General features: G+C 44.0%; 1 protein-coding gene across 2 annotated transcripts in view; it reads left to right on the forward strand.

The window, feature by feature from the left end:
* The first annotated feature begins 328 nt into the window (after window positions 1-328).
* TBC1D8 (TBC1 domain family member 8) overlaps window positions 329-12,514 on the forward strand; it is a 53,454-nt gene continuing 41,268 nt past the window's right edge. For both annotated transcript variants that reach the window (XM_020805591.3, XM_020805592.3), the window contains exon 1: window positions 329-567. In XM_020805591.3, the coding sequence (XP_020661250.3) occupies window positions 441-567 (127 nt within the window). In that variant the 5' untranslated portion in view covers window positions 329-440. The remainder of the gene's footprint in view (window positions 568-12,514) is intronic.

The raw sequence follows: 12,514 nt of genomic DNA on the forward strand, positions 1-12,514 counted from the left end.
TTTCCGTTCTTCCCTCTCCTCCTCCTCTCTCCCTCCGGTAGCGGCCAGGCCAGGTTTCTTCCTCTCGCCGCGGTCTCTTTCTCTTTCTCGGCGACGCAGCTCCTGTGAGGCGGCGGCTGGAGGGGCGCAAGCAGGGCTGCGTTAGGGAGGAGTTGCGGGCGCGCCGCTGGGCCGGCCGGGTCTTCTCCCGGAGCCTCTCCGCTTCAGGGACTCCCAGCCCCTCGGAAGGCGAAGGCTCGGAGTAGCCGCCGCCGCCGCAGCTCCTCCTCCGCCGCCGCCTCCCTCCCTCCCTCCCTCCGGGCCGGCGCTGGCCTCGCTCTCTCGTCGTGCCGCCGCCAGTTGACTGACGGGGGTCCGGCGGCGGCGGCGGGAGGGCGATGTGACCCTAAGTGGCGGACGGGCCGGCGGACCAGCCAGCCAGCCAGCCGCTCGACGGGAAGATGTGGCTGAAGCCCGAAGAGGTGCTCCTGAAAAACGCCCTCAAGCTGTGGGTGACCCAGAAGACCAGCGGCTACTTCATTCTGCAGCGCCGGCGGGGACACGGCGACAGCGGCGGCCGCTTTACCGGTACAGTACCTGCCTGCCTGCCCGAGGGTGGGGAGGGCGGCGGTGGGTGGGAAGCAGCCCGCCACACGCACGCCTGTTCCCAAAAGGGCTGGGGTGTGCAGGCGTTTCTGTTGGCGGGTGGGGTGAGGGACGGGTGGGTCACCCGTGCTTGTTGGAAACACCGGCAGCGAGTCTCCCCACAAGTTGGCAGGCATGGAAGGAAGACAAGTCAGCCTCTTGCTGCACGGGAGGAGCTGGGCTACTTTGTCCGGCTAGTGGCCCTGGAGTCGTCGTCCCCCCACACCCCACCAAGCGAGTTTTGAGCCCCCCCCCCCGACGTTTGTGGCTCAGCAAATCTCTGTCTTCGTCTGCAAGGAGTCCCGCCACACGGTGGTTACATGCGAGTGTTTCTCTAGCCAAAGTCCGTCCCTGGACTTGGAGCAGAGGAGGAAGTAACTTCCCCGAAGGGAGGTGAGGCACCCCCGCCGTGAGGGAGCTGGATCAGGACTGCTGCGGCTGTGTCTTGGGGTGGGGGAAGGAGATGGACGGGAATAAACAAGGCTCTTTGTTTAGTCTTATTCTGGCAAGGAGGCCCCGTGGAAGAGCGAGGAGCCTGAATACAGATCTTCCCCCCCCTACACACCCACCCTCCCACCTCGGGCGTGGTTGTGCACTACAAATAGACGTGCCGTTCACTTTGCTGCTCTCCAGTTGGTGAAGGAGAGGAGTTGGTTTGGTTTCAGGGGAATGCGGGAGGAGAGACTCCAACCCCCCTTACACACCCACCTTTGGCATGTGATGAAAGGTTTCTGTTCCCTGAAAACTCCATTATTGCAACTTGCAAGGCCATTCGATTCAACATGTCTGGAAGGCCTTGTTCAGGTGGCTGGGACAGCTGTTAGAAAAAAAGTAACCGGGAGAGAGGCAGGGAGTTGGGGAAGATCCCAATTGACAAGAGAGGCTGGAACTTCTGAAGGTTAAAATGAGGCCATAAGTAGATGTATTTAAGCCAGGCTGTGATATAAAACAGAAATCTGTCACATTTTGCAAACGGTATTAAATAAGTTTTAAGAATCTCTATGTAGGAAAAAATATCGGCAGGGATACTGTATAAGATATGAACTTTTAACGGATGTAGACTTAAAGGAATGTTGTCTTTGTGGTTTCTAATGTATATAATTAAAGGCATACTTCAGGTGCTGAGTGGTAGCTAACAATAAAAGGTAAATTGTGGTATACTGTATAAACAAATATAAAGGCTACTTCTCCCTCCATAAGAACAGATTCTGCTGGAGATGGGGCTCAATCATGTTTAAGATAAATATGGATGTAAAAATGCCTCAACCATTATTTAGGATGAATACTATGAGTGTAGAATCTACAATGAATGTATGCAATAAGATAGAGTATTAGTACAGTAAACATTTAGTGAATGCATTCAGAGTAATATTTCTGATAAAACAATCCAGGTTACTGATAGAAAGAACTGTTTCTGTATTTTTAATCATGTTAACATTCTGGTGAATACAGTATTGTTTTGGAAGTTAAATAATGGCACAGTAACCTCTTATACTGTAAGCTGAAAGTAATGGTTGCCTTCTGAAATTCCACTTTATTTTTCCTCTCTTGCACAACCACAGATGCCACTCCAGTGTAAACTTTGTCTGTGTGGTACTGTGCTGGAAAAATTATTCAAACTATGAAGTGTTAGCACAGTATCATTTAAATGAGCAGGTAGTTAAGCTCTTTCTACAACCCCTCCCCCAATCTATGTACTAATCCAGACTTGGGCAAGTGTGGCCCTCCAGATGTTGCTGAACTGCAAATCCCAACACCCCTCACTATTGGCTGTGTGGGCTAGGACTGCTGGAAGTTGCAGTTCAGCAACATCTGGAGGGCTACATTTTGCCCAGGTCTGTACTAATCATTAGACACCAATGCCAATAATCTATATTTTGGGCCTACTGAAGCGCACAGTTGCATGCAGCTCAAATTGCTAATGCTTTCACCAAAGTAGCAAGAACAAAAATCTTTGTCTTGCCATTCTTACTACCTCCTTTTTTTCCAGCTCTACCAACCCAGTATTCTTATATATTCCATCTCATATATCCTCATAGGAGCCCCAACTTAGACCGCCCGTAGTCCAGGCTTGGGGGATACTTTACTTTGAAGTTCTAAGGTAAGGTCCCCAGTGTGGACCACAATTTGTTCCTCACATATTTAAAGTCAGTATCTTAACATAATTTGCAATGAGGAAGTTGTATGTCAGGCCTGTTTCATGCCTCTGATACCCTTTATCTCAATAATACCTTGGTTTCATCAGTGTAATGTCAGTTGTAGCTCTTTCACATAGTCAATGTTTACATGGTTTGCTATGCCCGAATCGCCTGGTTGCCAGATGGTGCGGGGGTATAAATCCAATCAATCAACAAGCAAGCAAGCAAACAAACAAACAAACAGTCTTCCGGTAATGAACCTTTGTTTACTTAGGTGAGCTGGTCTTCAAATAGCAGATAAGTGTTCTGCTATGAGGGCCATATTGAATGCCGAAACAGTCCAACAGAACTTGCCAGATCTTGTGCACCAGTGGCTTAGCTTTTGAGAGAGCATTGTCACCAAACCACAGTAAAGCAGTAGAGTACGACCTTGTGGAGGGATCATAACAGTACATGCTTGTAAATCCATAAACTGCAGTGAATGAAATTATTTATTTTTATGCTGTCAGCACAAATATTCAAAAGGCCATAATCTGGACAGTTTTGTTTACCATTTTACAGTTAAGGATTTTTAAATTAACTGAGATCAAAGGGTTAAACAAGAGGTACCAGTGCTTTGGAAGTCCCTATAATCTAAGTCAGGCTTAAACATGAGTGGGAGGGAAAGGCAGTTCTGTAAACTGGGATAAAGAAACTTGTCAGAAAATATGTTAGATCAAGTTGTTGAAGTCTTGTAGCCTTTATAAGACATTCTGTGTAAGAGATACTATATTAAGGTCTGCTGATGAGTTTTAAAAAACCTTTATTGAAAATTCTTATTTTAGAATGCTACTCTTTTTATCATGTTGTTTATCTTGTTACGTGCGGTCAAGTGCCTTCTGACTTATAAGCGATCCTAATGTATGCATCAATGTTCACATCTTAACTATAATCTGTATTTTAAAATTGGATGTGAACAGGTGTAATCTCCTGGAGGGTCCATGTTTTGCTTGCTTTTTTTATCTTAAGGGTTGAGATGTGCTTCTCTCCATTTTAGTTCTTCTGCTGACAATATAATTATCATCATCATGTGTCATCAAGTCAGTTCTGACTTCTGGCAACCCTTTTCAAGGTTTTCAAGGTAGAGAGTATGCAGAAGTGGTCTACCTTTCTCTGGGAGTTCTCTGGGACAATACAGCTTACCACACGGGCTGGCTCTTCTCCTTCATGGCGCATAGGGGAATCAAACTCCCAACTACAGATGGAGGTATTTATATACGAATACCCCTCCACAGGTGGACATAACGAGGGTTCAGCCCCCTGGGGCTGGGCTGTCCACTCACCTGTCGGCTGCTGCCGCTGGCGCCACACTCCCAGTCACTCTGGAGCTCGCAGTTGACTAGCCACTCCTGGCAGAAAAAGGGAAGACGAGCCTCCTGCCAGGCTAATGAGTGGCTAGTTGACTGCGAGCTCTGGAGCTGTTGGAAGGGAGCATGGCGCCGGCGGCAGAAGTGGACGAGTGAGCCGGCGGCAGAAGTGGACCCTTGTTATATCCATTTGTGAGGGGTTATTTGTATACCCCCATCTCTACTCCCAACTTCTGACTCCACAGCCAAACATCTATAAAGGTAAAGGTTCCGCTTGACATTTACGGTAGTCCAGTCATGTCCGACTCTAGGGTGCGGTGCTCATCCCTGTCTCCAAGCCGTAGAGCCAGCGTTTGTCCGAAGACAGTTTCCGTGGTCACGTGGCCAGTGCGACTAGACACGGAACGCTGTTACCTTCCCACCATGGTGGTACCTATTAATCGACTCGCATTTTCAGGCTTTTGAACTGCTAGGTTGGCAGGAGCTGAGACAAAGTGACCGAAGCTCACTCCGTCACGTGGATTCAATCTTACAACTGCTGGTCTTCTGACCTTGCAGCACAGAGGCTTCTGCGGTTTAACCCGCAGCGCCACCACATCTATATGGTGCTCAAACATCTGTATATGACTCTAAATCCAGTTAATGCTGTTTTGTCCATCATGACGTGCTCATAATAGATTGTTGAGCTTCTGAAAAACTTCATTCCTCTGATAAACTTAGTGAGGCTGTGCATTTAAATATATATTATTTTCTTTTTAAAACACTTAAGATACTGTTTTGGATAAAGGGGTGGAAATGGTTTTCAGATTATCAGAAGAATTAGCCAACTGGTTATCTATTGGATGTAAAAAGAATTGGATATTCCTGAGCTGAAGTCGTAGTAGAAGTTTGTATTTCTAGCCAGAAGAAACTGCATATCTGCACACAGGCTTTCTGATTAAAGGAATAATCTTGAGACATGATGTTTTTGACTCCTGGAGTTCCGGCCTCAAATCTGCAGTTTTTTCCCCAAAGGCAGGTTTATTGGTTTCTTTAAAAAATGTGTATTGTCTTTGGATTTTTCTCTGCTATGGTTTTGATACTATGACATTTGGTTTGCTACTGTGACACTGAATAAGAGTAATCGTGCTGTCAAGTCAATTCTGACTTACGATTACCCTTTTCAGGATTTTCCACGTTGAGAGTATTCAGAAAGTGGTTTCCCATTCCTTTTTCCTGGGAGTATGTGGCTGGACAATGAAGAACTGTAATATATGAGCAGACAAATGGTTCTGAGCTATGTCACCAGAACATCATCCACAGTCAGGCCTTTTGTAGAATAAAACAACTAATCACGGGGGGGGGGGGGATTCCACGTGAATCATTCCAGCTTGAAAATGTAGAAGATCCCAGCAACAGAAGGAAAAAAACTCTGTGCTGGGAACAAAAAGGCCTGGACTGGTTCATATTGGCCTTTATGTCATGTAATCAATTGCAAAATCTATACTTGTATGTAAACATATATTTTATACATGTGGTGTTAGTAGAGTGTGGCCCATGGAATCATAGAACAGTGTAGTTGGAAGGGTCCCATAAGGCTGTCAAGTCCGACCTCCTGCTCGATGCAGGCATACAAATCAGACAACTCTGCCAGGTGGTTGTCTACATTTCTCTTGAATGCTTCCAGTGTTGGGGGAGCACTTACCACCTCTTGAGGTAATTGGTTCTACTGTCTGCTCTAACGGCTCTAACAATTAGGAAGTTTTTCCTGATATTCAGCTGAAATCTGTCTTCCTTTAACTTTAGCCCATTGTTGTGTGTCCTGCACTCTGGGATGATTGAGAACAGATCCTGCCCCTCCTCTGTTTGACAGCCTTTCAGTTATTTGAAAAATGTTATATCACATCTGTCTTCTTTTCTTAAGGCTAAACATGCCCAGTTTTTTTCAGTCTTTCCTCATGGGGCTTGGTTTCCAGCCCTCTGATCATGATTGTTGCCCTCCTCTGAACTTGTTCCAATTTGTCAGCATCCTTCTTGAAGTGTGGTGTCTAGAACTGGACACAATACTCAAGGGAGGCCTAACCAGTGTTGAATAGAGGGGGGCTAGCATTTTGTGGGATTTGGAAACTATACTTCCGTTAATGAAACCTAAAATGGTGTTTGCTTTTTTTGTGGACCCATCACACTGTTGGCTCATATTCAACTTGTGATGTACGACCATTCCAAGATCCTTCTTGTTTGTATTGCTGAGCCAGGTAATCCCCATCTTGTAACTGTACATTTGGTTTCCTTTTTCAAGGTACAGTACTTTGCACTTATTCCTGCTGAATTTCATTCTGTTTTCAGCCCAGTGCTCCAGCCTATCAAGATCATTTTGAATTTTGTTTCTGTCTTCCAGGGCATTAGCTATTCAACCCAATTTTGTGTCATCCACAAATTTGACAATCATTTCATGCACTCCCTCATCCAAGTCATTAATAAAAAATATTGAAAAGCACCCGACCCAGGACAGAGCCTTGGGTCACCCCACTTATTACATCCTCCCAGTTGAAGAAGAAATCATTAATCATCACTTTCTAAGTAAGATTCTGTAGCCAATTGTGTATCCACCTGGCACTTGATCTATCCAGCCCACACCTAGGCAGCTTGCTAATCAGGATATCATGGGGCACTTTGTCAAAAGCTTTGCTGAAGTCAAGATATACTATGTCTGCAGCATTCCCACTGTCTGTCAGGGAGGTAACCCTCCTCCAGTCCTCTGACACATCACCCATTTCCCATGTATTCAAAAAAATTGGACAGTGGTTCTGAGAGTTTTTCAGCCTATTTCTTCGGTACTCTTGGATGCAGTTTGTCTGGCCCAAGAGATTTGAACTTATTCAAGGTGGGAAGGTATTCCTTGGCTGTTCGTTTATCAACCTCCAGCTGCAATCCTGTCCCCTCCACTTGCGCTTCACATGTGTCTGGAGGTTCATAGTCTGTCCTAAAAAGACTGAGCTAAAAGAGAAAGTGAGCACTTCTGCCTTTTCTTTGTCATGTTATCATTTTTCCATCTCCATTGAGTAGCTGTGCCACTATTTCTTTTCTTTGTGTTTTGCTTCGCACATACGGGAAGTATGCTTTTAAAATTGTTTTTAGTGTCTCTAGCTAATCTCAGCTCGTTCTCAGTTTTTGCTCCCTTAATGCCTGCATTTCCTGACTACTTGTCTGTACACTTTGTTGGTGACCTGGCCTTCTTTCCACTTCCCATACATATCTTGTTTTGTTTTATATCATGGTTGAGTAGTCTCTAAAGTAGCATACTGAGTTGTTTTTGCTGCGACAGGCAGCAAATTCTTAATGTTCATATTTTGCTTATGCATAACATTCAAAGGGTTTCACATGCATTGCTGCAGTTGTGATGTGACTTTTAAAGCATATTATTATCCCCCTTATTCCAGACTGAAGGTCTGAGACTGAGAAAACACGTGGTTTAGGCAGGGGTAACTTTCTAATTGGGGTTTTATTGCCCTTCTTCAACTCAGATTTCAAGGTATCGTCATCAATGCAAATTTTTTTGCTCTTTTTACTTCATGTACCAACATGAATTTGACCAAACTCCGGGAGGCAGTGAAAGACAAGAGGGTCTGGCGTGCTCTGGTCCATGGGGTTTCGAAGAGTTGGACACGACTTAACGACTTAACAACAACAATTTATGTCCTTCCTTTGTAAGATGAGTTTCTACCACAGCAGCTAAAAAATACAAGCAGACATAAGCAGGCAGTTATGTGGCATATCAGGTTCTGTGAATCTTCCTGTAAAACAGAGGCAGTGTATGCGATTGTAAATTCTGAAAATAGCATTCTTTTCCTTGTTGATTTATGAAGAGCTAGATTGTGTTAGAATGTGCCCACATCCACATAAAAAGAGATGTCATTTTGAAGAAAATGGGTTTCAGAACAGCCTGGTTTCCAATATTTTGGAAATGCACAATAAAAATAAAATAAAATATTGTGTCAGTCTTTCTTTAGAGAGCTAATCATCTTTTATTTGCGTTGAGTGCTAAACACATAAGCCGGTAATCTATTGCTACTCCCAACTAGACTAAGTTTATTGAATCAGTTGTTGAATAGTAAATCAACACTTGCATAAATTGCATTGAGTCAAGAACATTGAGGACAGACAGGCACATATAAATATCCAGGGCTGATATTGTGGCATTACATTATTTATACATGTGAAGCAGTCAGAAATGTGTTTCTTAGCTCTGTAATTGCAAGTCCAAAGCACTGGCATATCAACACTTGACCATCAGTTCAGCATTCAAATGCATCAGTCAAGCGTCTTGTGTAATATTTCGCAGGACTAAGATAACAAATTACGGTAGTATGTTTTAATTGCTTGTTATTGACTTAATTTCAGATAACAGATTAGTATGTTTTAATTGCTTGTTGTCGCGACTGCCACCTCCTCCTACGTCACCACAAGAGATGACAGGTCACGATTCTTCACACACACACACACTACTTCGCTGCCACCAACCACACATAAACCTGACACTTCAGACTTAGTATGGATTTAAAAATAAAAATGATGATTTATTGAATACAAAAGTAAAATGGAAATCACTGGGTAAAAGAATCACTTGTCACACTATATTTCTCAGACCTTAACCCTGCACAGTTCGTTGTTTCTTAATACTCAATTACTCAATTACCTAACCTATATCTAACCCTGTATACAGATCTTCTTTTAAGCCCTCTCTCACTCTCCCACTCTCTAATTCCCTAACTCTCTAATAATCCTCCCCTCTTTGCACTCTCCCCTTATATACATAAACTCCACCCCTTTAAGACCCACCTCCTGCCCTGCCATAGGCTAGGAAACTCCAGCCTTAGCCAAGACAGGCAGGTGACGTCATGGCACACGTCACATACCTTCCCCCTTTAATAAGTTGTTTTGTGGGGGAAAGCTAAGCTGCTTTTTCCCCAAAACAACTGCAACCAACATCAAGCATTACATTTATCAACACAGTTTAATATAACTACAGTATTCAAATATACTTACACTTCCGCCATACAGGTATATAAAAACATGCAATGCATAACACTTATCATAACACAACACATAACTGTCCAAACATTTTACATTGCCATATACCATGTACAGAGTCCATAAGTTCTTCAGATGTCGTCTTCCGGTCTTCTGGATAAGGCGTCAGCCACACAGTTTATAGTCCCTCTGACCACCTTAACCTCGAAATCATAGTCCTGCAAAAGAAGCGCCCACCTCATCAGTTTACTGTTCTGTGATTTCATAGTCCGCAACCACGACAGAGGTGAGTGATCAGTGCACAAGGTAAAATGTCGACCCCAGATGTAAGCCTTTAACTTCCGGATCGCGAAGATGATCGCCAAACATTCTTTCTCGATGGTAGAAAGACTCTTCTCCCTGGGAAGCAACTTTTTGCTCAGGTACGCCACTGGATGTTGGTCTCCGCTGTCATCCTGTTGGCACAGTACCGCTCCCACACCGGCATTAGACGCATCCGTGTAGATGATGAACTCTCTGTTGAAGTCAGGAGCATGCAGCACTGGATGGTTGGTTAGAGCATCTTTCAGCTGTCCAAACGCCATCTCGCACTCTTCCGACCAGGAAACGCTGTTGCTGCTCTGCTTCTTTGTCAGGTCTGATAAAGGTGCAGCAATCTCACTGAAACCGGGTATAAACTTTCTGTAATACCCTGCCAGACCTAAAAAGGACCTCACTTTCTTTTTAGTGGTAGGTCTGGGCCAATTCAAGATTGCTTCTACCTTGGCCTCTAAAGGTTTGATTAGGCCTCCTCCCACTATGTGACCTAGGTACTTAATCTCTGAGTTACCTAGCTGACACTTACTAGCTTTAACGGTTAAGCCAGCATCTTTCAATCTTTGTAGCACTAATTCTAGATGTAGGTGATCTTGCCAGGTGTTGCTAAAGACCCCTATGTCATTGATATAAGCTACCGTGAAGTCACTGAGCCCTTTCAGAGTATGGTCCATGAGCCTTTGAAATGTTGCTGGTGAATTTCGCAAGCCAAAGCTAAGGACTCAAAATTCAAACAGGCCAAATGGACTACAAAGTGCGATTTTCTCTTGGTCCTTAGGATCACTTCTTCCTTGCCAACACTCTTTGGTTAGACCTAAAAAGGATATGACTCTGCAACCTCCAATCGTCTCACTCAGGTCATCAAGCCTAGGTATAGGATAAGCATCAGGTTTAGTTACTGAATATAACTTGCTGTAGTACACACAGAACCTGACACTGCCATCCGGCTTGTCTACCAAAACTACAGGGGCTAACCAAGCGCTAGATGAGTGTACAATAATTTGATCGTTCAGCATTTCGTCTAGCTCTTTGCGAATATTGTCAAAGTAATAACCTGTTACTCTATATGGTGTTACAGACTGAGAAGCATTCCCTGTGTCAGTCCTGGGTAGCACTCCCTTGTCAACACCAGGCTTGTTGGAGAACACTTTTTGAGGTTTTGTAACCAGCGTTCCACCACTATTCTGCTGTTCTCTGGATAGAGCAGGGCTGATCTGCACCTCTTGTGGATTGAACTTTTGTGGGCCCCTCCCTTCCCCGAAGGGCAATCCATGTTCCTCCTTATCAGCCGCTTTTATTGCAAACTGCACATGGTTGGTCTCTCTGTAATAAGGCTTCAGGGCATTGATGTGAACGACCCCCCTGCCTAACCTTTTCATAAGTTTGGATGTATGAGAGGTTCCTAAGTCTGTGATTATCTCAAAAGGAAAACCCATCCTACTCATGTAAATTACTAGGGCTTCTGCTACAGTCTGGGTCTCTATATTACGTAATGGGATCGCTTCCGGATATCTCGTTGCATGGTCTACTATAGTTAAAATAAATCTGTTCCCCCGCTTAGTGGCGTTGGGCAATGGACCTATGATATCCACCCCTAGACGTGTAAAAGGAGTTGAAATCACTGGTAATGGGCATAGCCTTGCTCTAGTTTTATCACAGTTAGAGCCCTGTCTCTGACAAATATGGCATCTTTGACAGAAACTCTTAATATGTTTACCCATATCAGGCCAGTAAAAGTTTTGGGCTATTCTTTGTTTGGTCTTGTTTATCCCCATATGAGCTGAGAAAATGTCTGCATGTCCCTTTTCCAGAATCATAGGGCGATATTTCTCAGGCACCACCAACTGTCTCTTAACTTCAGGCCCCCCTTTTGAAATATTATTCAGTTTTTCCTTATAAAGTAAACCACCCTTAATAATAAAACGTTCAGGGCACTCAGGTGATAAATCTTTATCAGTCACCTTTCCAAAACAGTCTTTTAAGGTGGGGTCTGCTGTTTGTTCCTTGACAAAGAGGCTTTTCTGAGGTATTTCAACTGAGAATGCCTCAGGTTGTGGTACAAATTTCTCTGGCTCTTGAGAGTCAGTCTCATTACTGGCTTCACTTTGTACTGATTGTGCACGTGTTACCACCAGGGCACTCTTGACATGCTTTGTTAAGTCATTACCAATAAGAAAAGGGGTAGGAATCTCAGAAGACACCCCCACTCTCCAAAATCCCTTCCAACCTTGATATTCAATTTTCAAATCAGCTACAGGTAATGAAACTAGTTCTGACCCAATCCCTTTCACAGATAGAGTCTGGTCAGCAATCATACAACTTTGTGGTACTATGTCTGAGTGGCAAATAGAAATTTGAGAACAAGAGTCTCTCAAAGCAGTATAGTCATTTTCAAAAACTTTTATCCTGTCCCCAGCAGATTTCAATAACGCACCATTGGTCTCTATATAATAACAGTGGACAACTTCAGCGAGAGGCAGCTCCTTCAATGTATCCAATTCAGAGCTCCTAATTGCCTCTGCTTGGGTTTCCATGGTAACAGAACTTTCCATAGAAGAAGCTTGAGGTTTACTCTGAACACAAAATACAGCCTTTGCTTCTTTTACATTAACTTTCTGAGGTGGAATTTCTTTATTTTGCCTTGTATTAAAACATTGTGCAGCAATGTGGCCTTTCTTTTTGCAAATGAAGCAGATTCTCTCCCCCCAGGAGCTTTTCCCATCAAATCTTTCAAGTTTCTCTTTTCCCTCCAAAACTTGTTTACTGTGCTGGCCCTGTTCTGAGGGCTTTTCACTAAAATGGCCGCCTACTTTAGTCTGTCTCTGTGCTTGTTCCTTAGAGAACTTTGGGTCCCATGTTTTCCTCACACCTCTCCCCTCATAACAACTAGGACCCCTTATTTGAGAAATAAAATCAGCTATTTGAGCAGCGTTTCTAACGTCAGTTGGTTTCCGTTCTTGAACTAAAAATTTAAGTTCCCCATGGAGTAAGGAATAAAACTGCTCCAGGCCCACAACATTTTTCAATTCCTGAAAAGTTTTTACATTCTCCTGTTCAAGCCAACGATCTAAACACTTTTCT

Source organism: Pogona vitticeps, chromosome 3 (genome assembly GCF_051106095.1).
Source record: "Pogona vitticeps strain Pit_001003342236 chromosome 3, PviZW2.1, whole genome shotgun sequence".
In the NCBI taxonomy this organism is placed as follows: Eukaryota; Metazoa; Chordata; class Lepidosauria; order Squamata; family Agamidae; genus Pogona; species Pogona vitticeps.